Here is a 26,006-nt window from a genome sequence, read left to right on the forward strand (position 1 = left end):
TCTTTTATTGATACTCAGATCATCAGTACAGAGCCTTATCAAGATCTCTTTGGAGCGTTTCAAGCACATGGCAAGGAAGGTAGCTGTCTATTTTGGTAGTTGCACCAAAAACAGATCAATGAAGGGTTTTTTATTGGACTAAATTGGGAACAATGATGTCACTATAAAGTCTTCCCTGTGAACCTACTTGTTATCTCAGGTGAACTCTGAAGAACTCCTCGATCTTCTTCCATAAATGAACTTCAGCTGCTACATGACTACTAGGCTCACCTCCCCACAAGGCTTGATAGGGATACGTCCCCGCAGGACATGACCTGCAGTATGGTCCATATGGTGGCTCCAGCATGTGTCCAGCTCTCGGGTAACAAACACTTTCAAAGTTGTTCTTCTCATGATGTTTGAGTCTCTCCACCATCTCATCCATGTAAGCCTTGCTGTTCCAGCACATGTCGTCCTCCGAGGCCACAAAGAGGAGCTGGGCCTTTGCTTGTTCGATAGGGATCAGGCTCTCCTTGTTATCCTCTGCCAGTGGATTTGCAAAAGCAAATTTCAAAATGTAAGCACCGGACTCAGTGTGAATCACGCTGCTGGGGTCAAAGCGGGCTGATGAAAAGATTTGGTGGTTCTTGAAATGGAGAGGGACGACTGTGTTTGCATTGCAGCCGTTGATCCACACACAAGCTTTAACAGCCGGTACAAAAGCAGAAAGTGACAGCGCAATATCTGATGCCTTCGAACGTGATAATACGCCAACTCCTTGACCACCCACCTGTGAATAAATAAAAAAGAGGACATGATAAACACGCAAAGCTTACAGGAACTGGGGAATGGAGGTGATTCACGATGAAAAGTGAATGAAAGATCGCGATAAATTACACATCTGGCAGGACTCAACCCTACTGTATGTGACCCATTCTAACCTGGGTGGGAACTGTTTGTTTTGAGATGGTACTGGAAAATAATGTGCAAAATAATCAGATTAAAGACCAGCTTTTTTACAAAAGCTGTGATTTTTTTTCCTCCCCCTTCAACCAGATAGTTTTTACCAAACCTTGCACTCTTCTCCATTATTCACAGAATCATTCAAAGTTACCCAACACTGAAGAGTTGTGACACAGGTTTTACTGCACTGTCTTCTATGACATAAATCGTTGTGAAATGAGGTGTTATTTGACTGTCCTACTACAAAATTTCATACTTCGATTTCATAACTTTTTGATTTCAAAATACAGTTTCTTAAAACTGCATTTTCAGAAACACAGGGTAGGTCTATCAATCAGCAAGCAGCAAACACACAATTGGCTTGTTGGTGGAGCATTGAGCTCAATACTTTTCTTGCAGATTGTTAAATCAATTCAGTGCATGATAACTAGTCTCCACTGCACACAAATGAAAACCAAAGTCATATTTCCGTACCATTAAATCTGTTTGATTACTGTTACTTCATGTTGTTGTGGTCACAAGTTGATCACAAAAACTCACCTTGGGTTGTCTTTGTAGGAAATCTATTCCTTCTTGAAAGTGGTCAAGATGAATCTCCTTTGTGTTTGTGACTTTAACATTGAAAACACATAAAGCCAGAACCACAAAGCCTTTATTGGCCAGCAGAGCAGCTCTTTTTTCTGATAGAAGGGTGTTCAGATCCAATACAGCAGGAAATGGACCTGCTCCTGGAAGACAGAAATATCACTAAATGGCAACAGAATCCTAAATTTCATATAAAAATAAAGAATGTACTGTTTGGTCAGCATACTCAAAATGATGTCACTTCTTCTACCATATCTACAGCATCAAACTTATCAATTTACATTTTTTGAAGGTCTCTACTAAGTCCTAGAATCTGGAAAAAACAAACGGGTCCTGCACCGACTTTCATATCTACAAAAACATAAAAATCATCACTACTTGTGACATCACGACAGAAGTAATTGACAGGAGACTTGACGTAGCCCATCCCATCACGACTTAGCCCATGTACTGTAGTTCAGCTGGCCAATAACCTGTGTCTGCATAACATTAAACCCCCTGTCAGGCATCATGGTGGCTAAGAGAGGTGACTGAAAGCATGAGCAGGACACAGAAAGGAATTGGCAGTAACACCACTGAATCCAGACAAAGCAGTTCACCAAGATTAGAAGAATACAGACTGTAAAAAAGAAGATCAAGGATGAGGGAGGATCAGGACCATAGGCCAGGATGATTGATTGAAAACCCAAAAGTACAAGAAGAATGCCACTAGGATGAACTGCTATGTAAATGTCTCAAGCAGCAGAAACCTGATGAGAGTGAGGAGCAAGACAAAAAATCAGCATGGAAGGACAGGCCCTCCATGGCATGTACCACTGGAAGAGAAAGAGAAAGTTGTAAGTGATACAAAGAAGACCTACGAATGGCTGGAAAACTATGGAATTTTGTGGTGCAAGAACCAATCCTAAGTACAAGGGCAAAGATGACAGGGTTCACTGGAAGAGCTCAGATCCAAGGTGCAAAGATGCTTCTGGGATGGTCCAGATTATTTACCTGGGGGAGTAAATAGGACCCCGTTTATATTCCCTTCATTGACAGGGAGTCGGGTGACCCCGTCTCCAAGTAGAAGCCTCTCATTGGTCGCCTCTGCCAGCACCCGGCCCTCCTCATCATGTACGGAGATTGTCACCACATGAGGCTTCAATGATTTGCACTTTTGGAAGTACTGATGCAAGGCCTCTGCCTTCAGAGACCACAGCAGACCCATTGGCTCCACCCCAACATAGCTGCCACCAAGTGAGGGGTGTTTGTTCAGGTCGACCTCTCCTCTGTCATCAGCCCTGTAGGTGGCAGAGGAGCTGAACACCACTCCCCTCTCGTCAGTGGATCTGGCTCTCATGGTGACCACCTGTCTCGACCTCAGCCTGGTCACCTTCACTTGAACAGGTTCATCAAAGAAGCATCTGGCTCTGGGCAGCAGCCTCAGTGTGATTTGAGAGGACATCTCTTCACAATCTGCAGACAACAAAACAATATTGCATCAATAATGTCACTCTGACCTTGTACAGAAGTCAGAAGTATAAAAGAACCAGTTCTGGCTGTGTTTGGTGTCTTGTGGTCTCAGTTTGACTGGTGCTTGGATTATCTCATGTAATGCTACCGACTGCACCACTGTGCCGCCCACACATAAACATGCACAAAAAAATTTCAAATATGAAAACGTTTACGCCCATTTTGAAGTTGGTGCCAGCAACACTTTAATTGGCTACAGGTTGCTAACATGACTCCCATCATCCTCCAGCTCTGCCTCTGCAACAGAGGACGGGTCAGTTGGGGTAGTTGGATTCAGGAGTTCCTCAAAGTGTTCCTTCCACTGACCGACAACCTCCTCAGTCGAGGTCAACAGTGTCCCATCTTTGCTGTATACAGCTTGGATGGTTCCCCGTTTCCCCCTCCTGAGGTGTCGGACAGTCCTCCAGAACAACTTTGGTGCCGTCCGATAGTCCTTCTCCATGGCCTCTCCGAACTCCTCCCACACCCTCTGTTTTGCCTCCATCACAGCCGAGGCTGCAGTCCTTTTGGCCTGTCGGTACCCTGCAACTGCTTCAGGAGTCCCCAGGGACAACATGCCCCTGAAGGCCTCCTTCTTTAGTCGGACGGCTTCCCTGACCACCGGGGTCCACCACGGTGTTCGAGGGTTACCGCCCCTTGAGGCACCCAAGACCTTGAGACCACAGCTCTCAGCTGCAGCTTCAGCAATGGAAGCTTTGAACATCAACCATTCAGGTTCAATGCCCCCAGCCTCCACAGGGATGCACGAGAAGCTCCTTCGGAGGTGTGAATTGAAGGCCTCACGGACAGAGTCCTCCTCCAGACGTTCCCAGTTCACCTGCACTACTCGTTTGGGCTTACCAGGTCTATCCAAAGGTTTCCTCCGCCAACGGACCCAACTCACCACCAAGTGGTGATCAGTTGACAGCTCTGCCCCTCTCTTCACCCGAGTGTCCAAAACACACGGTCGAAGATCAGATGATACGATCACAAGATCAATCATTGACCTCCGACCCAGGGTGCTCTGGTACCAGGTACACTTATGAGCATCCTTGTGTTCGAACATGGTGTTAGTTATGAACAATCCGTGACTAGCACAGAAGTCCAGCAACATAACACCGCTCGGGTTCAGATCAGGGAGGCCATTCCTCCCAATCACGCCCCTCCAAGTGTCTCCATCATTGCCGACGTGTGCGTTGAAGTCCCCCAGGAGAACAATGGAGTCCCCTGCAGGGATCCCTTCAAGGACCCCATTTAGGGACCCCAAGAAGGCCGAATACTCTGAACTGATATTTGGTGCATATGCACAAACAACAGTCAGAGTTTTCCCCCCCACAGCCTTAAGGCGTAGGGAAGCGACCCTCTCATCCACCGGGGTAAACTCCAACACAGCGGCGCTCAGCCGGGGGCTTGTGAGTATCCCCACACCCGCCCTGCGCCTCACGCCTGACGCAACTCCGGAGTAAAACAAGGTCCAACCCCTATCCAGGAGTTTGGATCCAGAACCGAGGCTATGCGTGGAGGTAAGCCCCACCAGATCCAACTGGTAGCGCTCCACCTCCAACACAAGTTCCGGCTCCTTCCCCGCCAGTGAGGTGACATTCCACGTCCCCAAAGCCAACTTCTGCCGCCCGGGTCTGGTCCGTCGTGACCCCCTGTCGTCACTGCCACCCATATGGCAGCACACCCGACCCCATCGGTCTGCCCTGCGGGTGGTGGGTCCACAGGGGTGGGAAGAATCCACGTTGCCTTTTCGGGCTAAGCCCGGCCGGGCCCCGTGGCAGACCCGGCCACCAGGCGCTCGCTGACGGGCCCTCTGTCCAGGCCTGGCTCCAGACGTGGGCCCCGGGCTTCCTCCGGGCAGGGTCACAGTTTTCCCTTTTCCGTTTTTCATGGGATATTTGAACCATTCTTTGTCTGGCCCTTCACCTGAGACCTGTTTGCCTTGGGTGACCCTACCAGGAGTACAAGACTCCCGACAACATAGCTCCCAGGATCCTTAGGGCACACAAACCTCTCCACCACGTTAAGGTGATGGTTCCTTGGAGAGGTGATGGTTCCTTGGAGAACCATCACCAAGGATCACATTTGTATGTACAGTAATCCCTCTTTTGTTCGCGCTTCAAGATATCCACTACATCGTGGATTTTTAGTAGGTAGTCATATCATGAGGTGGAGAAGGTGATGGGCAGGTTTGGTATCCAGGAAAAGAATGCAGAAGGACAGATGGTGGTTGACTTTGCTAAAAGGATGGAAATGGCTATAGTGAATACTTCCTTCCAGAAGAGGCAGGAACATAGGGTGACCTATAAGAGTGGAGGCAGGAGCACACAGGTAGACTACATCTTGTGTAGACGGTGTAATCTAAAGGAGACCCGCAACTGCAAAGTAGTGGTAGGCAAGATTGTAGCCAAACATAGGATGGTGGTGTGTAGGATGACTCTGGTGGTGAGGAAGATGAAGAAGGCGAAGGCAGAGCAGAGGATGAAATGGTGGAAGCTGAAAAAGGAAGAGTGTTGCAGGACTTTTAGGAAGGACTTAAGACAGGCTCTGGGTGGTCAGGAGGTGCTTCCAGATGATTGGACAACGACAGCTAATGTGATCAGGGAGACAGGTAAGAGAGTACTTGGTATGTCATCTGTAAGGAAAGTAGATAAGGGAATTGGTGGTGGAATGAGGAGGTACAGGAGTGTATACAGAGAAAGAGGTTAACTAAGAGGAAGTGGGGCACTGAGAGGACTGAGGAAAGTAGACAGGAGATGCAGCGTACGGTGAAGGTAGAGGTAGCAAAGGCCATAAAAGGGGCTTATGTTGACTTGTATGCTAGGTTGGACAGTAAGGAGGGAGAAACTGATCTATACAGGTAGGCAAGACAGAGAGACAGAGATGGGAAGGACTTGCAGCAGCATTGTATTGTATGATGAGCCATACAATGAAGTTATGGGAAAAAGTAGTTGAAGCTAGACAAAGGGCTGAAGTTAGCATTTGTGAGCAGCAGTATGGTTTCTTGCCGAAAAAGAGTACTACAGATGCAGTATTTGTTTTGAGGATGTTGATAGAAAAGTACAGAGAAGACCAGACAGAGCTGCATTGTGTTTTTGTATATCTGGAGAAAGCTTCTGACAGGGTGCCCAGAGAGGAACTGTGGTATTGTATGAGGAAGTCTGGAGTGGCAGAGAAGTATGTTAGAGCGGTGCAGGACATGTATGAGGAATGTAAGACAGTGGTGAGGTGTGCTGTAGGTGTGACAGAGGAGTTCTAGGTGGAGGTGGGACTGCATCAGGGAGCAGCTCTGAGCCCCTTCTTGTTCGCTATGGTGATGGACAGGCTGACAGACGAGGTTAGACAGGAATCTCCATGGATTATGATGTTTGCAGATGACATTGTGATCTGCAGTGAGAGCAGGGAACAGGTGGAGGAGAAGCTAGAGAGGTGGAGGTTTGTCCTGGAAAGGAGAGGAATGAAGGTTAGCCGCAGTAAGACAGAGTACATGTGTGTGAATGAGAGGGACCCAAGTGGAAGAGTGAGGTTACAGGGAGAAGAGATCAAGAAGGTGGAGGATTTTAAGTACTTAGGGTCAACAGTCCAGAGCAATGGAGAGTGTGGAAAAGAGGTGAAGAAGCGTGTACAAGCAGGATGGAACGGGTGGAGAAAAGTGTCAGGTGTGATGTGTGATAGAAGAGTTTCAGCTAAAATGAAAGGAAAGGTGTTCAAAACTGTGGTGAGACCAGCGATGTTGTTTGGTCTAGAGACAGTGTCACTGAAGAAAAGACAGGAGACAGAGCTGGAGGTAGCAGAGATGAAGATGTTGTGGTTCTCTCTGGGAGTGACCAGGAAGGATAGGATCAGGAATGAGTACATCAGAGGGACAGCACATGTTAGAGGTCTTGGAGATAAAGTCAGAGAGGCCAGACTGAGATGGTTTGGACATGTCCAGAGGAGAGATAGTGAATATATTGGTAGAAGGATGCTGAGTTTTGAACTGCCAGGCAGGAGACCTAGAGGAAGACCAAAGAGGAGGTTTATGGATGTAATGAGGGAAGACATGAAGGTAGTTGGTGTGAGGGAAGAGGATTCAAAGGACAGGGCTAGATGGAGGAAATTGATTCGCTGTGGCGACCCCTGAAGGGAAAAGCCGAAAGGAAAAGAAGAAGTGTACTGGACTGGACACGATCTGGTTCTGGTATGTCCTGCACAGAAAGACAATGGGACACGTCCGCAACCGTAACTACAGGGTTTAATGTAGGACGTGATGCAGGGGTCGATGTGAAGTGTGATAAAACACTATTTGCTATCTGCTGTCCTATCTGTTGTACAACAGTGTTCATTTGGTCAGCAAATCTCACTTCATCAGGGATAGGGTTTTGGGCAGAGGTGCTAGTGCTCTGAGGTGGGTGTAACCCATGTATAGACTGAACATGTGGTGAGGATACATTGTCATATTCAACAGGACTGTTTAAACCACATGCAATATCCTTATCCCAACTAACAGAGGTTCTATCAAACTTACCAGACTGACCAGCGCTCATGTTTTTTTTAGATAACAAAGTTCCCACTCATATTATATTAATAATTAAGCTGAGAGTCCACCACAAAGGAATACAGCTCCAGTGATGCAGTCATGAGAAAACACCAGCCCGGTCCGACAGTCTTCGATGAGTCACGGCACCAATGTGACCGATGTATGTCTTCTCTGCATTAATTACACGCTTGAACTCATGTGGTGGCAATAGCTCAGGTGGGGGTTTATTCTGCATTCAACAACAAATGGACACAGGAGACAGTGTAGAAGGTGTCAATTTGTGGACCAAAGCACATGTCCTGTCTGTCTCATGAAAATCCTCCGGCGTACTGAGGATTTCCTGTACAGGCTACTATACTGTACGTGTATGATTTAGTGATCGTAAAGCGATTTTTATACAGCCAGATGAACAAGGCAAATCTCATATCCTCATTAAAAAAAACCCACAATAAATGTAGCATATTTTTCCACCATTAACTGTTACCATTTTTTTGAATATTATTTTAGCTTAACCAAATCACACTTGCAATAAAAAAAAATACACATTAAATTATCACACTTGCAACATACCTGCATTAAACAACAAATGGACACAGGAGACAGTGTACAAGGTGTCAATTTGTGGACCAAAGCACATGTCCTGTCTGGGAAAACACTGACACAACCTGTTAGCTAACTGTACTGGACACGTTCTTTACAAGTGAAACAATGTACCCAGAGTTAATGTTTGAGCTAACACGAAATGTAACAGAGTTAGTCTAATGGTGTTTGCTTTCAGGCATGTATCCCAGATTAACTTTTAAGGGCTTTTCAAAATTATAATTTATTTTGTCCACGGACGCACGGACATTACCTGTCTCATGAAAATCCTCCGGCGTACTGAGGATTTCCCATCATGCTTCGCTAACACGAAGCAGGTATGATGCAGACATGTACAACAGTAGATGGCGTAGTTTCCCCATTTTAGCAGGATTTTAACTACAACTTATTCAACTATGTTACATATACATAAACAAAGTTGTCATAATGTATTTCTTGATTAATGTACAGATGATACTCAAGCCACGCCCACACATATTGGAATGTTAAGGACCATTAAAACTGACACACTGGAAACCACAAGACACCAAACTGCCAGAACTGATTCTTGAATATTGTGTCTGTACATGATTACAGCAACAATCCTGGCACAATATTGTTATTGTGTCGTCTGCAGATTGTGAAGAGATGTCCTCTAAAATTAGACTGAGGCTGCTGCCCAGAGCTAGATGCTTCTTAGATGAACTTGTTCAGATGAAGGTGACCAGGCTGAGGTCGAGACAGGTGGTCAACATGAGAGCCAGATCCACTGACGAGAGGAGAGTGATGTTCAGTTCCTCGGCCATCTACAGGACTGATTACAGAGGAGAGGTCGACCTGAACAAACACCCCTCACTTGGTGGCAGCTATGTTGGGGTGGAGCCAATGGGTCTGCTGTGGTCACTGAAGGCAGAAGCCTTGCATCGGTACTTTCAAAAGGAGAAGGCTCTGGAGCCCAAGGTGGTCACATTCTCTGTACACGATGAAGAAGAGAGCATGGTGCTGGCAGAGGCGACCAATGAGAGGCTTCTACTTGGAGATGGCATCACCCGACTTCCTGTCATTGAGGGGAATACAAACGTCCTATTTACCCCCCCAGGTATGTAGCCTGCCAATTTTTCATAATCTAATGTTAAAAGAAGTATTTCACAGTTGAAAAATAGTCACATGACACAACATGGACCGTTCTGTGTAATAGTACTTTTCTACATTTTACATTGAAAAAAACATTGTTAAGCAACCATCAGTTGACTTTCCTGCATAAACTACTTCCGCTCCTCCACAGCCAGAAAAACTATTAAGGATAGTGGATATATTATAGAGTCAGAACTGAGGACTCAATGTAAATTTTAGTTTTGATGCTATGGAAATGAAGTGACATCATCTTAGTGATGCTGACTCAACAGTGCATGCCTTCATTTTATGTAAAATTTTGGATTCTGTTGCCATTCATTTATATTTCTGTCTTCCAGGAGCAGGTCCATTTCCTGCTGTGTTGGATCTGAACAGCTTCCTATCAGAGAAAAGAGCTGCTCTGCTGGCCAATAAAGGCTTTGTGGTTCTGGCTTTATGTGTATTCAATGTTAAGCCCAAGAACACGAAGGAGATTCATCTGGACTGCTTTAGAGATGGAATAGATTTCTTATAGCGACAACCCAAGGTGAGTTTCGTGACCTACTAATGTTAGCAGCAACAATTCATGTTCCAGAAGAGGGGATTAAATTAATGAATTTGCACATTATTATCTCTGGCAGACATTTCCATTGGGCTCTGTCGTACTGAAAAACCACACTGCCAGTTGGTGGAACAACTTTGAGATGGAAGTCGTTCTCCCAGAGGAATGGCGTGAGAATTTTCGCATGTGCCGGTCCTCGCTTCTGTCCTTGGCGGAATTGTTACGTCCTTACATAGAGGGGCAGTCTACTGTTATGCGATCACCGGTCAGTGTGGTCAAAAAAGTTGCCTGTACTCTGTACTATTTAGCTGATGAGGGCAGGCTACGGAAAACAGCGAATGCCTTTGGTCTGTCAAGGCAGTGTCTCAAACATTGTTAGGCAGGTTTGTCATGATATAATGGTGTACTTGGGACCCAAATACATACAGTTGCCCACAACAGAAAGTGTGGTTCAAGTGCTTGTGGATAACTTTGAGAGGATGCATGGCCTCCCCCAGTGCTTAGGTGCAGTGGATGGCACACACATAGCAATAAAGCAACCAACGGGCACTTCCAAGTATTCCTAAAATTGTGTGTGTGTGTGTGTGTGTGTGTGTGTGTGTGTGTGTGTGTGTGTGTGTGTGTGTGTGTGTGTGTGTGTGTGTGTGTGTGTGTGTATATATATATATATAGTTTCATGGATGCGGTCCTAAAATGGGCTGGAAGTGTACATGTACATGATACACGTGTTTTTGCCAACAGTGTCATCAGTGATGCCTTCAAAAGTGACAAAATTCCTCCATGTGCAAGACAAATAGTGGAAAACGAACAACCGATCCCAGTTTACATTTTGGGCGATCCTGCCTATCCCCTGCTGCCATACCCAATGAAGGAATACGCTAAGGATGGAAGTACAGCACAGGAGCTGTATTTTGGGCTTTCCTTGTGCAGAGCTCGTATGGTGACAGAGTGTGCCTTTGGACGACTTAAGGCCCGTTTCGGAGCTTTGAGGAGAGCTATCTCCTAGTCTTTACATCTCTAGTATTTTCTAACCACATTTTTTACAGTATTAACATTTCAAACATAAATATTAACAATAAACTTACAGCCCTGCCTAATCGGCCTTACGACTCAACCTGAAAGAGAACTTCTGTGTAGGAAAAACCAGTGAGGCCTGTGTTTTCCAGTGGCGTGCCGGACCGAGGCGCATCCTGTGTGCTGCTGTGGGCTCCACTAATGGCAGAGGCGTGTGAGAAGGACTGATACGCCTGGCTTGGGTGGACTGATTGGAGAGGCGACGGGTATGACATGTGCCCTCTTTCCGGGTAAGGCATGTAGTGTAGCGGCGGAGGAGGTGGAGGACTCTGCATAGTTTGCTTCAGCACAGCAAACCCATCAGCAACTGATGCGCTGAGCAGATTTAGGGTTTTTGCCTCCTCCATTGCTTGGAATGACCGGGCCTGAGCTGACAGCTTCCTCTTCAGACGCTCATGCCTCTAGCCTTTCAGCTTGGCCTTGAAAAGAGATTTATAGGTCGTTAATTTAAAATAATGGTATCGTATTTTGTGCTCTTCCATGCGGCATCATGACAAAGAATCAGCAATGTGATTTTGTGCCAAACCAAACAGCAAACATTTAGAATGAGTGATTCAATGAAAATACATGCCTGCAGTGCGTCTCTGCGCTGTTGCCCTACGTGTGTCACACTGCTCTCCGCATCCATGTCAGCATTCAGGTCCTCCATGGTGGATGAGTCGGAAGAGGCCGAGGACTTCGAGGGAACAGGAATGTTTTCCAACAGGTCAGCGGTTTTAATCCCAAAAGGCAGGGCTGTGGTGGCAGGAGAACCGCCCTATATCTCCTCGCATAGCTCAAAATACAAAAGAACGACCCGGCCAGACCTGCTCCTACGTCCTCTGTCGGTGGCCTGGCGATATTTACCCCGAATTGTCTTGACTTTCGATGCGAGTACAACACGTGTTAACTCCCCCCCTCTATGTGGAAAGTCATTTGTTGCCTCTGCGGGATATTTCTCCATATAAATGTCTAGTATGTCAGCATACTTCGTTTGACACGACTCCCAGTCCACATTTTCTGCAGTCTTGCTAACTTTGTACTCCAAAATTGAGTTTAATAGCAATTCCACCTCATTGTCAGTCCAAACAAACGATCCTGGTGCCATCTTTTAATTTCTAACGGAAGTGACAACAAAACACAGAGGATTCCTATTGGATAAAATTTGACTCAATACTGCCACCACATGGTTTGGCATGCTTATAGCCGTCTTTGAAAACGCACTGACGCGTTTACGTGTGGACGGAGATATTTTTGAAAACGCTGTCGTGTGGACGCGAATCGTTTTCGATGCGTTTTTAAAAAGTTGCGTTTTCAAAAAAATCTGTCATCGTGTGGACGGGGCCCCAGACTCCATCTCTCCCTCCACCTTGAAGCATTGCACCAACCAGCTGCCTCCTGTGTTCATGCACATCTTCAACCTCTCACTGGAGACCTGTCACGTACCAGCATGCTTCAAGACTTCAGCCATCGTCCCAGTCCCCATGAAGACAATGATCACAGGACATAAACATGGCACTACACTTTGTCCTCCAGCACCTGGACTCCCCAGGATCCTTCGCCAGGATTCTGTTTGTGGACTTCAGCTCTGAACAGGCCTGACTCCATGTGCAGGTGGATTACGGGCTTCCTGACAGACAGACAGACAGACAGACAGCAGTTTGTGAGGCTGGGGATGCATGTCTCCGACACCCGGACCATCAGCACTGGATCCCCTCAAGGCTGCGTTCTTTCCCCTCTGCTCTTCTCCCTGTACACCAACTGCTGCACATCTGGTCACCAGTCTGTCAAACTCCTGAAATTTGCTGACGACATCACCCTCGTCAGCCTCATCTCTGACGGGGATGAGTCGGCCTACAGAAGGGAGTTTGACCGGCTTGTATCATGGTGCAGCAGGAACAACCTGGAGGTCAACGCTCTCAAAACAGTGGAGACGATAGTGGACTTCAGGAAAGACCCTCCTGCCCTCCCCCCCGTCATCATCTGTGACACTCCAGTGACCCCTGTGGAGTCCTTCCGCTTCCTGGGCACTACCATCACCCGGGAGCTCAAATGGAAGCAGAACATCAGCTCCCTCACCAAGAAGGCTCAGCAGAGGATGTATTTCTTGCGGCAGATGAAGAAGTTTCATCTCTCTGTGAAGATGCTGGTGAACTTCTACACTGCCATCATTCAGTCCATTCTCACATCTTCCATGTCAGTGTGGTTTGCTGCAGCCACGGCCAGGGACAAGGCCAAGCTGCAGCGTGTCATCTGCTCGGTGGAGAAGGTGATCAGCTGCAGCCTCCCACATCTCCAGGAACTGTTCCACACAAGGACTCTAGCCGTGTAGCCAGGATTGCTACTGACCCCTCTCATCCAGGCCACAAACTGTTCCAGGCCCTCCCTCCTCTCTGGTAAGAGGCTAAGGTCCATCCAGACCAGGACCTCTAGCTACAAAAATATCCTCTTCCCCCCTGCAGTCAGCCTCATGAACAATGCAGCCAACCCCCCCCCCAATCAATAGAACACAACAAGAACAGAAGATTTGAAATCCACATTTTTTGTTTAATTGGTTGTTTGCTTTATAAATGAAATTCAAAAGAAAAAAGGCCAAGCACATCGGCAAACCAATTAGGCCAGGTGCATTTCTCAAAAATGCGATACAAATACAGTTAAATAAATTAAATAAAATTCAGTCTCAAATACGCACATAAGCAGACTCTCAATCAAAATAAATAGTAAAGCTGACTGAATACAGCAATTCAAAATGAATAGTATAACATGCCTCTACATAAGACAACGTCAATAGTAAGATGCATTTCCTTTAAACGGGTAAGCTAACGTTACAGGAACTGACAACGGACAACTCCGTGTCCTTGACATGTTTTGTATTTAAATGATACGTTAGGCTGGAGCTGCTTCGGTGATATGAAAATTTTCTTTTATAAAAGGTACAAATCACTGCGTTTTTGTAGATAGTCCTGTCTTCGTTCTTTTTATAAATCAAAGGACCTTTGGGCCTGCCTCGCTCTCCTGTGTCGCGTCCATCTCTGTTGTCAGTCACTCTGCTTTTGACTAGTTGCGCAGGTACGAAGTGACGTCACTGCAGCCTACGGGTCTGTCAATGGGACAAATTTAAAATGCTTGTGCATTGACTTGCCACTCACGATTAATTGCGTTACTTTTTATAGCACGTTAATTTGCAGCGTAATTAGTTAATCTAATTAATGCACGAAACTGACAGCCCTAATTGTAAATAGTTGTTTTGGGTTTTTTTTTCTGTATTTCTTATATTTTTATTCCTTATTACTTCTTGCCACCTTTTAATGCACCCGACACCGCGTCGAGTTCCTCGTGTGGTTAACTTTACTGTACCTGGCAATAAACTATTTTCTGATTCTGATTCTGGCAAAAGGCAAAGGAATAAACACCAACCACCTGATTTCAGTGGCTACAAACAAAAGCATGTCAACGAGAGATCAGATCCATACCGGCAGAGATGCTTATACCTTCCAGGAAAGACAAGTTCAACTGGCTTGCAATATGTAGGTTTAACAAAGAACGTGTAAATCTTGTCTTACTTGTTACTCATGCTTCTGTGATTGTAAAACTTTTGCTGAAAAAACCTCAGGATGCTATTTGCAGTTACACACTGGAAGGACGTACAGACTGAAGGGAAAAAATGTCAACACCCATTCTGTAGTATATTATACCATAGTACATGTATTTTCTCAGCTGTTTACAGAAATCATATAAAAACAACAGTTTAAATAGATCAAATTTTTTGCTTTCATATCAGCACATAATTCTAGTTTTAAGGACTGCAGGCTCCAAATTATTCAACTCCCCGATTGTCGTCCTACATTACTTGTTAAAACACTGGACCGACTGTTAAATAATTTAATTTAATGTGTTAACTATTGATTCTTGCAGAGTACAATCAAGCAACTGGAGATATACTGTACATTACATGTTTATGCCTGTCTATGTAATATAAATGTATATGTGTGTGTGAGTTACATAGGAGGAAACTTATTTGCTTGATTTCTAATAGCTGACCTACTGTATGTAATTAAGTGTAATTAAGTAATTAATCTTATGTAATTAAGATTTCTAATACCTGGTTGCTGCCTGCCTGGTTGCTTTGATCCACGACTACCTCACCGACAGACCACAGTTCGTCAGGCTAAAGGACGCCACGTCTGATACTGTGGTCAGTTGCATCGGTGCTCCACAGGGGACTGTCTTGTCCCCAATCCTCTTCTCCCTGTACACGGCGGACTTCTGCTACAACTCAGAACTGTGGCACATCCAGAAGTTATTGTGGGATGTATCAGGGACAATGAGGAGGAGGAGTATAGATGCCTGGTGAAGGACTTTGTTGACTGGTGTCACAGCAACAGCCTGCAGCTCAACACCTCCAAAACTAAAGAGCTGGTCATTGACTTCAGGAGGGACAGACCCCAACCTAGACCAGTTCTGATAGGAACGGAGGAGGAGGAGATTGTGCAGACCTATAAATATCTTGGGCTGTGGCCAGAGGCTGCGCCTTCCAACATTCAGGACAAACAGACTGACGAACTCCTTCATCCCCCGAGCCATTAAACTGCTCAACTCCTCTCTGGGGGAGATGAAGAAGAAGAGAGTCCACATGAGAGCTGAGGGATGACACAGACTCCTTAGTGGAGTGTTTACATTTTATTATCGGATTATTAATACATGATTGGTGGATTAAAATTATTTTTATAAATCAGATGTGTCAGAACAAGGAGTCTTGGGAATCATGTTTCACCAATACAACTGTGTCTCATTGGAGGACTTTGGGGGTCATCACCCTGACTCTACTCTCGCATATGCCTCAGATTTCTTTGACAGTATGAGAAACAGACGGTATGACTTTGGGGCAGCGTTTGATGGTGATGGGGAGCGCATAGTTTTATATGTCCCTGTCTTTAGATTGTTAGCTATATTAATATTTCTTATTGACACAAACATTTCACATTATCACCATGAAAACTGAAAGCTGAATTTAAGGCAAGGATTTATAACCTCTGTCCAGCCCTCTAGGACTGTTTCGTGATTCTTGAAAAACACGGATTCTTCATCAGCCTGCATAAAAAAATATTTGTCTTTCATGTCTCTGCTATAACAAACTGGTTCATTTACCCTCATCATAGATGCAGAAGCTTTGGTGTAAAATGGATTGTTAAAAAAAAATTTAAATGCCAAAGTACATATTATAAAAAATAAATATTCTAGTTTCAAATATTGATTGTGCTTTCTTGCAACATTCTCACATCTTTTTTCCTGCGGAGTAGTGAAGGCAACAAAAATACAATCATATCAAACTCCCACTGAGTGGAAGTTCTTTGGAAATGTAATGGAAGCAGGCAGGCTTTCTCTGTGTGGTTAGGAAAGCATTGGTTCAGGTGCAGCATCCCCACCGAAAGTCATTTTATCAAAACATGCTGAATTTTAATTAAAATAACGAAGAGAGTAAGATTCTGACATATTTTTTTTATAATGGTGGGAAATGTAATTACCGGTACATATTTGTATCAGGTGGAGACCATATTCATGAGAAGGATGGGTTTTGGGTTGTGCTGGCATGGCTCTCCATCCTGGCCACCAGAGGATATTCTTAAGTACCAGTGTATAAAACATGGTTGAAACAACTTTACCAGGTGAGGAGTGGACCCGTGCGCCATCATAGGTGAAAAAATAAAAATAAAATGTAAAATGCGAGGAAGCAGTGTTTGAAAAACTGACAATGACAAATTCTGTCACATTATTATAGTGCTTTCTACTGTATACATACAGGAAAGTCCTGACACCTAGTGGCACATATATGACATTACATAATCTCTTCTTTTCTTTTCTTTTTACACACAAAAGACATTTTGTGTTTCTACAAAAGAATGTACAGAGAGAGAAAAAACCACGCAAACACAGTGCATATTCTGTTTTTACTTCATTACATTCCCATAAGATCTGTCACACATCAAAATGTAATCTGGATCCGAGAGACATTTTTGATCTGGTAATCTATAGAGATTGAATTTATGGGACTCATTGGAAATTTTCTGTTGTTTTATAAAATAATAAAGATAAAGATCTGGAACCAAGATTAAATCGTAGATAGAACTCATCTGATCTAGAACTTGAAGAAAATCTAGCCTAGCCTGCCTATCCCATAACCCTGGAGGGTCGTTGGGGCACCACAGACGATCTGTTAACCAGCTCTCTCTATCCCTCTCTGTTCTCAGCAGCTGTCACTATCTCCCATCTTTTCTTATGTCTCCCTGTCTCCTGCCACCTTGTACTGTTCCTTGTAGGAGGGCCTGAAGATCTGGTGATGACAAGTGAGCACAGCAGTCTCACCTTTGATGCCATATGGGCTCGAGTTTTACCAGAGCAGTTGATGTTTGAGCAATTCTGGCAATAATTTCCTGCTCGGATCTATGGACCTACTATAAAGAAAACCACCAGCAGTGAAATCATATTTTTCTTAAATAACTTGCAATGATAATGTTGCAATTAAACGAAGGTCAAACTAAGCCACAGTCTATGTCTATGTTGGGGAAACTAAGCTTCCACAATGTTTAGTTTATCATTTTGCTCTGTTTTGTGTATCTTTCTTTTTTTGCTCAGGTATAACTATGAGAATATAGACCTAGACACTGCCTGTGAGTTGATGGAGGATATGAAACTCCTGATCAGCGACAAGTCCATCATAAATCGGAGATTCACTGTGGGAAACCAAATCTAGCAGGTGGAGAAAGCAGACGATTTTAGGTACACAGACCCGATAGACAGTACCATGGCCGGGAACTAGGTACAGGATCCAGCTGTAGTCCTGTGAAGTAAAGGTGATGCTGAATACATCTGCTGGTTATAATGGATGCCTGTAGATCCTAAAAGCTTCACACAGTTATAACGGACTGTTATTTCACCAGGGTCTGCAGATAATCTTCTCTGATGGGTCACGAATCATATTGAGACTCAGTGGGACCGGCAGCTATGGGTTTGGATCCACATAGACACCGATGAGAAAAAGAAAATCTTTTTAGACATGCAGGTGAAACATATAACTGAGCATTTCAGAAATATTTCACCCAAAATAACAAATATTTCAGTAATCTATTGTTAAAAGATTAGGTTTGCATGAAAAGATTTTGTAAGCATTTATTGGAATTTTAGTAACATAATTAACACTAGAATTCAAATATGTTCAAGAACATTATATAAATTTTGAGAATTAAATAAAAATACTTGATTGGTGATAATTAAATAAGAGGTTTTTGAGTATTTAACAATATTGTCTATGTTTGGGACAGGTTTCTCACTTGGCAACCATTGCTCTGAAGATCTCCGAGCTCAACTCGCAGTAGTTTTTTTTACAGTGGTGTTTTTTTGCTGATAAAAAACATGCTGTGATTTTTGCAGTGTACCACATTAAACTGCTCTTTATTTTTTGTTCATGTCAGAATCATGCCCCTGCTTCATATGCTGTAGTAGCAAATAATTCCCCTTTTGGCATCTGTGGTTGTTGCAGTTATAATTTAAACTAGTGAGCTCCTGGCACAAAAAACTTTGAGTTTTGAAATCCTAAGCACCCACTCATAGTGATTAAAATACAAATTAGTCATCCAATACATTTGGCCCTAAAATACAGTTTAATTTCCTCTGTAAAAATGTCTTCTAATGCAAAGTATAAATGCAGAATGACTCCCATGAATCATTAGTTTTGGAAGAATCAGCATCTCAAAACTGATAGAAGATATTTCCACACACGCAGCTACGCAGTGACTCACAGTTCCACCATGTTGTTTGTGACTGTGGACACTCAGGGGGTCAGTTTTACAGTTTTGTGTTCAGCAGTAGCTTCTGAAGACTGCAGAGAAGTCGGTTTGGAAAAGGAACAACACATTTCACCCATGAATAACATTTCCTCATGCACACGATGCTCATTTTCCTGTCATCAAGCTTCAGATGATTATTTGAATCATCCATACTCATCACTGAATAATAATCTGAAATTGAAGTCGAGTCTGTGCTGCTGCAGAATGAGAATGACAAACACAAACGCATCATTCCTTATCAGGAGTATCTGAAGATGTTTTCTAATATTTCACTTTTAAAAATGCTAAATATTTGTGACGGTGAGAGACATTTCAGTTGTTGTACAGTGGATAGCAATGTAATATATTCAATGCATTATTTCCATCAGGACAGCAGCAACGTCAATCTGCCAACAACCTGGTGCACTGCTGTGATCAGTCATGCTCTTTGATGTGATACAGCTTTCCAATGATTTTACCTCTATGTTATACTGAACCTGAAATCCAGGTCGAGCTCTCGTTCAACTCAGCTCTAGTTCATCTGAGGTCGCCTTTTCACGTGGTGTAATTTGGTTTTATGTTTAAAAGAAATTGACGAAAATTATCAGTCACAAAGGTGAAGGAATAAGTAAGTAAGTAAGACAGTAAGTTTTCAACTCTTTTTTCCCCCACAAGCATACTTTTTAGATAGATAGATAGATAGATAGATAGATAGATAGATAGATAGATAGATAGATAGATAGATAGATAGATAGATAGATAGATAGATAGATAGATAGATAGATAGATAGATAGATAGATAGATAGATAGATAGATAGATAGATAGATAGATAGATAGATAGATAGATAGATAGATAGATAGATAGATAGATAGATAGATAGATAGATAGATAGATAGATACTTTATTAATCCCGGAGGAAATTGTATATATCCACTGCTCAGGCATTACATTATGAATAAATACTGGATAAACACCAGTAGAAAAAGAAACACTGACATCACAGGACATACCACAAGACATACACTACACTAACAGATACATGCAGCACTAACAGGACTTATATACTAAACTATAACTAAAATATAAACACTATAAAATTAAAAAATAAACAGTATAAAATTTAAAAAATATAACAGTGTTTCATTAAAATATAAACCGTATAAAATTAAAATATAAACAGTATAAAATTAAATTAAAATATAAAACAGTGTAAAATTAAAAAAAATATATACAGTATCAAATTAAATTGAATTAAATTAAATTATACTATGAATGTTACAATGAAAAAGGAAAGAAATCCAACAAATTACATGAATGTTCAGAGGACATAAATCAAGAGACTGGAATACTGAAAATAAGCTTTTCTAGGGGGTTAGATTTGAGTAATTGGATGTAGTGCTCAAATTGTCTTATTTCCTGCAATGCAACTGCCAGCACACGTTTTTTTTATTTCAATGAGACACCTACAATCGACCGATGATGATGATGATGATAAATATTATTGAAATTCAATTCAGAAATCTTTATTTGTGTCCAAAGGTCAATTTAAGGCACATAAAGCAGCAAATTTTAATACACAGAAAGCCAATACTAACACTAAAATACACAATAACAAGTATGTACGATATAAACAATATGTATGTGCAATGGGGTAATAAATATGTAAAGATTGTGGAAATTGTGAAACTGTAAAGATAGTTTTAAAACTATAAAGTCATGCTTCATGAATTTCAATAATATTTAGTGCTTTTTTTTTTGTAATTTACTACTATTAACAGATTTGGATCTAGGACTTGGACCACACTGACCCACGTTGGGACAGAATACTGAGCTACTGTCCCTTTAAGAAAAGTCACGTGACACAAAGCGAGCTCAGATGTAGGAAGCAGGAAGTTGTGCGAAGAAGGGGGGCACGTAAACAATACACAAAGAACAAAGACAGAAAACGAAACGGGAGACAATTTAATTAGTTTGTCGCAATGGCAGGAATTAAAGGTAATTTAATCAATGTTTTTCTGAGTGAAACGTCATATATATTTGGAGACACTGACATACTTTACCGTCAATACCTCAAAAAAACTTTGATAACATTATTTCCAGAATATTTTTGGAAACGTTTGCGCTGTTTTCATCTAGCAACACTGTCTGAGGACGTTAAGACTGTTAGCAAGCTTTAAAAAATGGCTGTAATTCAGTTTTAATCTGGGGGGTTTTTTTTATCATGGTACATTATTATTTTATGTTGACGTAATGGTCATTGCAATCCCATTTAGTCTCCAACCATGACCGGACAAATGTCTCTCTGCCATTGTAATACACTGCAATGTAATATCAAATATGTTATATATATATATTGTATATAATATATATAATGTAATATGTTCTTTCAGCACTGGTTGGTTTGTCCTTCAGTGGTGCTATTGGACTTACATTTCTTCTCTTGGGTTGTGCACTGGAACAGTATGGGTAGGTGCTTTAAGTATTTGATAAAGTTATGACTAAAAATGTGTTAATGAGGCTTATCCATATCTATATCACAAAGACATAAGAGGTGTTCACAAAAATAATGCTGAAGCAGACCCTCGAAGGATCGATCTACCATCCTTTCGATAGTTGACTTTTCAGAGAAGTCAGGGACTTTTAAAAGCACGCTCAGAATCACAGACCGCTCCAACAAATGCAGATGTTTAATTTCCTTTTTTTTTTTTAAGTATGAAAACTGCCAAATACCCACATCTTTAACCCACACTCCCATATTATAATGATTATTTACAGTACTTTTTATAGATTTTAGATTTAGACAACAGGCAATGAATTTGCCCTCAGGGTCAAAGAAGCTGTCCAATGTTTGCTTTGTAGATTAAACCTCTGCTGATTGGTAAACGAATGTTAAGTTGTAGAATACAAACCTCTGTAGGACTATTTAAAATACTTCCTTCTCTTTCCATCATTTTAACTGTTCCCCTTCTGTTTTTGCAGGGTATACTGGCCGATGTTTGTCCTGATTTTCTACATGTTAAGTCCTATCCCAACCTTCATATCCAGACGCCTCTCTGATGATACTGAGTCTGCCAGCAATGCATGCAGAGAGCTGGCCTACTTCTTAACGACTGGCATTGTGGTTTCCACTTTTGGGTTTCCCATCGTGCTAGCTCGTATTCACCTAGTAAGTTCGTTTTGCATCATGCTCATTCTTTTTCAATAAAATCGACGGCCATCCTTTTTTGTTTTCATTTATTCGTTTGTATTTACCTACACAATCTGTGTCATGTTCATTTTTGTTATATTTGTCTCGCACTTTAATATTGGGAGACTTACACTCAGCTGGCTGTGTAGGAGTTCGAAGATAATGGATTTCTTTGTGCCAAAAAACACTTAGCGTAAATACTTTTCTCCAACAGATCGAATGGGGAGCCTGTGGTCTGGTGATGACCGGGAATGCTGTCATCTACCTCACCATCTTTGGCTTTTTTGTCGTCTTTGGAGGTGGGGATGATTTCAGCTGGGAGCAGTGGTAGAGTCGACGGCCAACAGGCGGAACGACAGATGGACTGGCAGACTGACGGATGGATGGATGGGTGGGTGTGTGTGTGTGTGTGTAGTTACAGTCAGACAGCAGACAGAAAGGCATGTGCCCTGCACTCTACATCATAAAGTAGGCTGCAATAATTCCAATTACTCTAAATATTGTCGGGCCAATTAATATATAAGGGGTATTAAGTTCGAAAGGAACACTGTGTACTCTGTCAATATTCCTTATGTCTGGGATCACAGAATCTGCCTCCTCTTGCCCTCTCATGCTATGACCCACCCACTTTAACCTGATTATTTTAGCTCGCCTCATCCTTTTGTCCACCCCTAAATCACCCCTCATTGCTGCTGTCTGTCATTTCATTATGCATCAGTTCATTATTAACACAAAGAGATCCTAAATAATAACCTTTTACAATTTACACCCAAATGCTCATCACATTATGTGGCTTCATTTTTTCAAGTCAGACATGTACTTATGGCTTTCATATAACGAACAGTGTTTATTTAAAGCATAAACGCAGGGCAATCTTAATCCATACTGTCTGGTAACTAGTTAAAGAACCCCCTGGTCAGGTAATGATATATTTATATGGAGATGATGTGTTTATTTTCATCTTTCTACAAGACTTTGAAACCTTGCTTTTTGTTTTTTTGTTTTTTTTGGTGCAAGTGTTTACATGTTCGCCAAAGATTATTTTAAAATACTAAATTAAACATATTTACCACTAATCTGTGGGTTTTGGTTTGTGCAATGCAGCAATATGATCTTCAAAAGCAAGCTGCAGCCCTTTGAAAGTGTTCTGGTACCAAATATCACAACTCAGAGAATTTATGTTCAGTGATTGTGTGGCCAGCTCAGAGAGAGAGAGAGAGGACTGCCATCAATTTGATTTCCCTGCAAATGACAAAAGACATTCACACCAGAGCGTGATACGCATTGATTGATGTTTCAAACTTAAAATGATAATGTCAGTGTGCTAAATGTCTATTTTTAGGCCTTGTGTACTTCTCTTTTTTGAGGGGGCTTCACCAGCAAATCCATTCATAAGTGCCTGTCATTTATAGAGAAAGTTATACTGATAGAAAAATAATTGTGCTGTGATTTCACGTCAATGTTTCGTATTCCGTCATCAGAGGATGAACTCTGTAATTATAAATCAATATAACGTGTTGTTTGTTATCTTATTAGATATTTCATGTTCCATGTCGTCATTGTCATCCACTGACTATGTATGAGTTGTCTGTGGTTTATATGATTATCTACAGACACCAGCATTAAGAATCGTAGGTAGATTGCTCTACAATTCATGATTTCGTAACTCCTCAACTGCTTTATGATCTGCTTAACAAAGAAAGTTGGTTCCCTCTATGTGACTCCCATACCTTCACTAACGAGTGTACAAGAGCACTCAAAATGTATTTTATACACACTTGACTGCATTTTGTCTCCTAACATTGATTAAAATTATATATAAATGCACTACAGGCTCTCCTGATTCTGATGTATGTTTTACATGTTTCTCCATCATTCTTATGACTCTGAACCATAAGTACCTTAGACAGGTACATACTGTATGTTGTGCATCAGCAGCTCTTTTAATAGACATAAGAGTGTCTGTTTTAATGGCAGTTTAAACACAGCGAATGCAGAGCAACACCCACACATAGAAACAGGAGAAAAAGCAGGACGGGTTAAAAAGATATGCAAATAATTAATTTTTATAATTAAATTTAAAATAATAAATGTTTAAAAATAATAATTTGTAATAATTTTAAAATTACATTTAAAATTAAATAATTACAATAATGACACGTATGACTGGAGAATCCTAAAGTGCTAAATGCTGCAGGAACTCAAATTATAGACATCCTGACCCCAGGGCTGTAATTTTATCCAAATATAAAACTTTCTTTTCCCTGTCTCTTTACACAAATGTTGTTTACTACAGATGGACAACTTTGGCAATTGTGAGGGAAACGTCTGACAAACCAATGTGAACAGCCTGGATTGTCTAATCAGTGTTAAATAGGACGTGACAGAATCTTCCATACGGCTGCGTACTACCTGCGGGTTAATTTCATTCTCTGTTCACGTGTGTCATGAATGCAGTCAGGCTTTCCCACCAATTTGCATGTTAAGCCAAACGAATTTCCTCCACAAACAAACAAATCCTACACTTTGCATATGAATGAGCCTTCCCGTGAAGATCATTTGTGCTACGTATCTCTTTTTGATTGCATTTCGCACAGTTTGCGTGGATTCATGTTCCACAGAGGGGGGTAGCAGCTGTTTCGGCCACCTTGTGAAAAATCAGCCGTATTACTGGATGGCAGGGAAGACAGTTTTGACGCCAAGACCAACGACGTTATAATCACAATAAAGCACATGTGTGTAGAACAGTGCCAGGGAAAGGGATGACCGCTTGGTACACAAGCTACTCCTAACCCGAATTGTGCAAAATGAGCTCTGGTAGAACCAGAGAGACCTGAAAGTGTCTGATGAAGACTTGCCTCCAGATAAACTACATCTATGATAAAGAATCTTGTCTTATTCCATTCACCGCCACTGCAGTTGAAAGACAAACCCATTGCTTCTTTACTTCGGTCATCGGTGTTACTGAGACCATGTGAATATGAAGTTTTTCTATGACCCAAAACCAACATCACAGCACTTCAATGAAATAAAAGTGCTTATAGAGTGAGGCTGAATGCTGGAGTGTCTTATCAGAGAGACAGAGATACATTGATAAGACGAAAAACATATAAAGGCAAAGATGGAGCTGAAGGAGGAGAAAGAGCTCAGGGACATCAATTCATTTCTGTTCCAGGACAGCTGTTGCCTGGCAACAGCCAAGGGATCAAAATTCTTCTAAAAGACTCCTGAGTCTGGTCTTAAATATTATACAGCAACGCAACGTAGATGAGCAAAACAAACCACGCAATATGATAAGTTGCTGTCGACTGATACAGTAAAAAATGCATCTGATTGAAATTGCGTCTCGGTGCAACACATCACAGCTGAACGCCACTCAGGTTTCACTCATTCCAACGCCGCACAAGGTCATACGAGCTGATTCAGTTTAACGCAGTGCAACGAGGCATTCACTTCAAGCTAGAAGGCAGCGAGAGTGCATACCATCGCCAAGTCCATTATCACTGATCGATAGTTGCATCATCCCACCAGGACACAGCACACGCTGACAACATGATGGTGTTGCCTTTTCTGATTCTGTCTCACACCAAACTCAACAAAACCAATTAATTTCTTGACCCTGGGAAGCCGCTCCTAGGATTAGGAATAATGAGTTTGATTTGTAACAATAATCTCATATTACATTTACATACCTTCCTAAATTTAGAGATGCCTGAAAACCATTTGAGTGACCGAATGTACGGAATCTCAGTAAATTAGTGGTGGCAGTGCTTGTCTCTCTATCCCATCCTGGGACCCAATGAAGATGATTCCCCTTCAAATGTAGATTTTTAATGGCTTAAAAACTTCAAACATTACTTTTTTCACAATGTTAAGCAAAAGTGACTCAAAATCTGCATTTTTAAAACAGCATGAAAATCAATTGATAGCTATTTGAGGTAGTTTGCTGATAAATAGATAAATAAGAACAAAACTAATCAGCAAAATCTATAATATAAAATTGTGTTTATATATAATGTGTTTTTACTGCAACCGAGGAGTTTTCTTCACTGGAGTATGGAGTCTGTCAAAAGCTTTGAACAGATTTGAATAATTTTTGAAGCTCATCTTTTGATCTAGAATTTTTTTTTTCTTCTCTCTACAGGG

The 26,006-nt window shown here is 42.1% G+C and overlaps 2 protein-coding genes and 1 pseudogene across 2 annotated transcripts; 2 read left to right on the top strand and 1 right to left on the bottom strand.

Moving 5' to 3' along the window:
- Nucleotides 1–8,401, bottom strand: LOC137612715 (acyl-coenzyme A thioesterase 6-like). The gene is made up of 4 exons (XM_068341384.1): nucleotides 8,394–8,401; nucleotides 2,521–2,982; nucleotides 1,483–1,670; nucleotides 1–769 (listed from the first exon to the last, which is right to left on the bottom strand). Exons 2-4 carry the CDS (start codon nucleotides 2,969–2,971, stop codon nucleotides 191–193), a joined length of 1,218 nt encoding a protein of 405 aa, XP_068197485.1. The 5' UTR covers nucleotides 2,972–2,982; nucleotides 8,394–8,401; the 3' UTR covers nucleotides 1–190.
- A 366-nt stretch (nucleotides 8,402–8,767) lies between these two features.
- LOC137612405 (acyl-coenzyme A thioesterase 1-like) lies at nucleotides 8,768–12,449 on the top strand (annotated as a pseudogene).
- Nucleotides 12,450–20,538: 8,089 nt separating this feature from the next.
- Nucleotides 20,539–23,687, top strand: LOC137612186 (leptin receptor gene-related protein). The gene is made up of 4 exons (XM_068340585.1): nucleotides 20,539–20,668; nucleotides 21,064–21,139; nucleotides 21,653–21,839; nucleotides 22,075–23,687. The coding sequence occupies exons 1-4, from the start codon at nucleotides 20,653–20,655 to the stop codon at nucleotides 22,189–22,191; spliced, it is 396 nt and encodes a 131-aa protein (XP_068196686.1). The 5' UTR covers nucleotides 20,539–20,652; the 3' UTR covers nucleotides 22,192–23,687.
- The last annotated feature ends 2,319 nt before the right edge of the window (nucleotides 23,688–26,006 follow it).

The sequence above is a fragment of the Antennarius striatus genome, chromosome 18, assembly GCF_040054535.1.
Source record: "Antennarius striatus isolate MH-2024 chromosome 18, ASM4005453v1, whole genome shotgun sequence".
NCBI lineage: Eukaryota > Metazoa > Chordata > Actinopteri > Lophiiformes > Antennariidae > Antennarius > Antennarius striatus.

Bases quoted from the DNA above. Each gene is read 5' to 3' on its own strand.
- LOC137612715 (XM_068341384.1), bottom strand. From the start codon at position 2,971: ATGTCCTCTCAAATCACACTGAGGCTGCTGCCCAGAGCCAGATGCTTC. The intron at 1,671-2,520 runs GTAAATAATCTG...TCTGTCTTCCAG, and splicing joins GGTCCTATTTACTCCCCCAG to GAGCAGGTCCATTTCCTGCT. The intron at 770-1,482 runs GTGAGTTTTTGT...ATTTATTCACAG, and splicing joins TCCTACAAAGACAACCCAAG to GTGGGTGGTCAAGGAGTTGG.
- LOC137612186 (XM_068340585.1), top strand. The intron at 21,140-21,652 runs GTAGGTGCTTTA...CTGTTTTTGCAG, and splicing joins TGTGCACTGGAACAGTATGG to GGTATACTGGCCGATGTTTG. The intron at 21,840-22,074 runs GTAAGTTCGTTT...TTTCTCCAACAG, and splicing joins TGCTAGCTCGTATTCACCTA to ATCGAATGGGGAGCCTGTGG.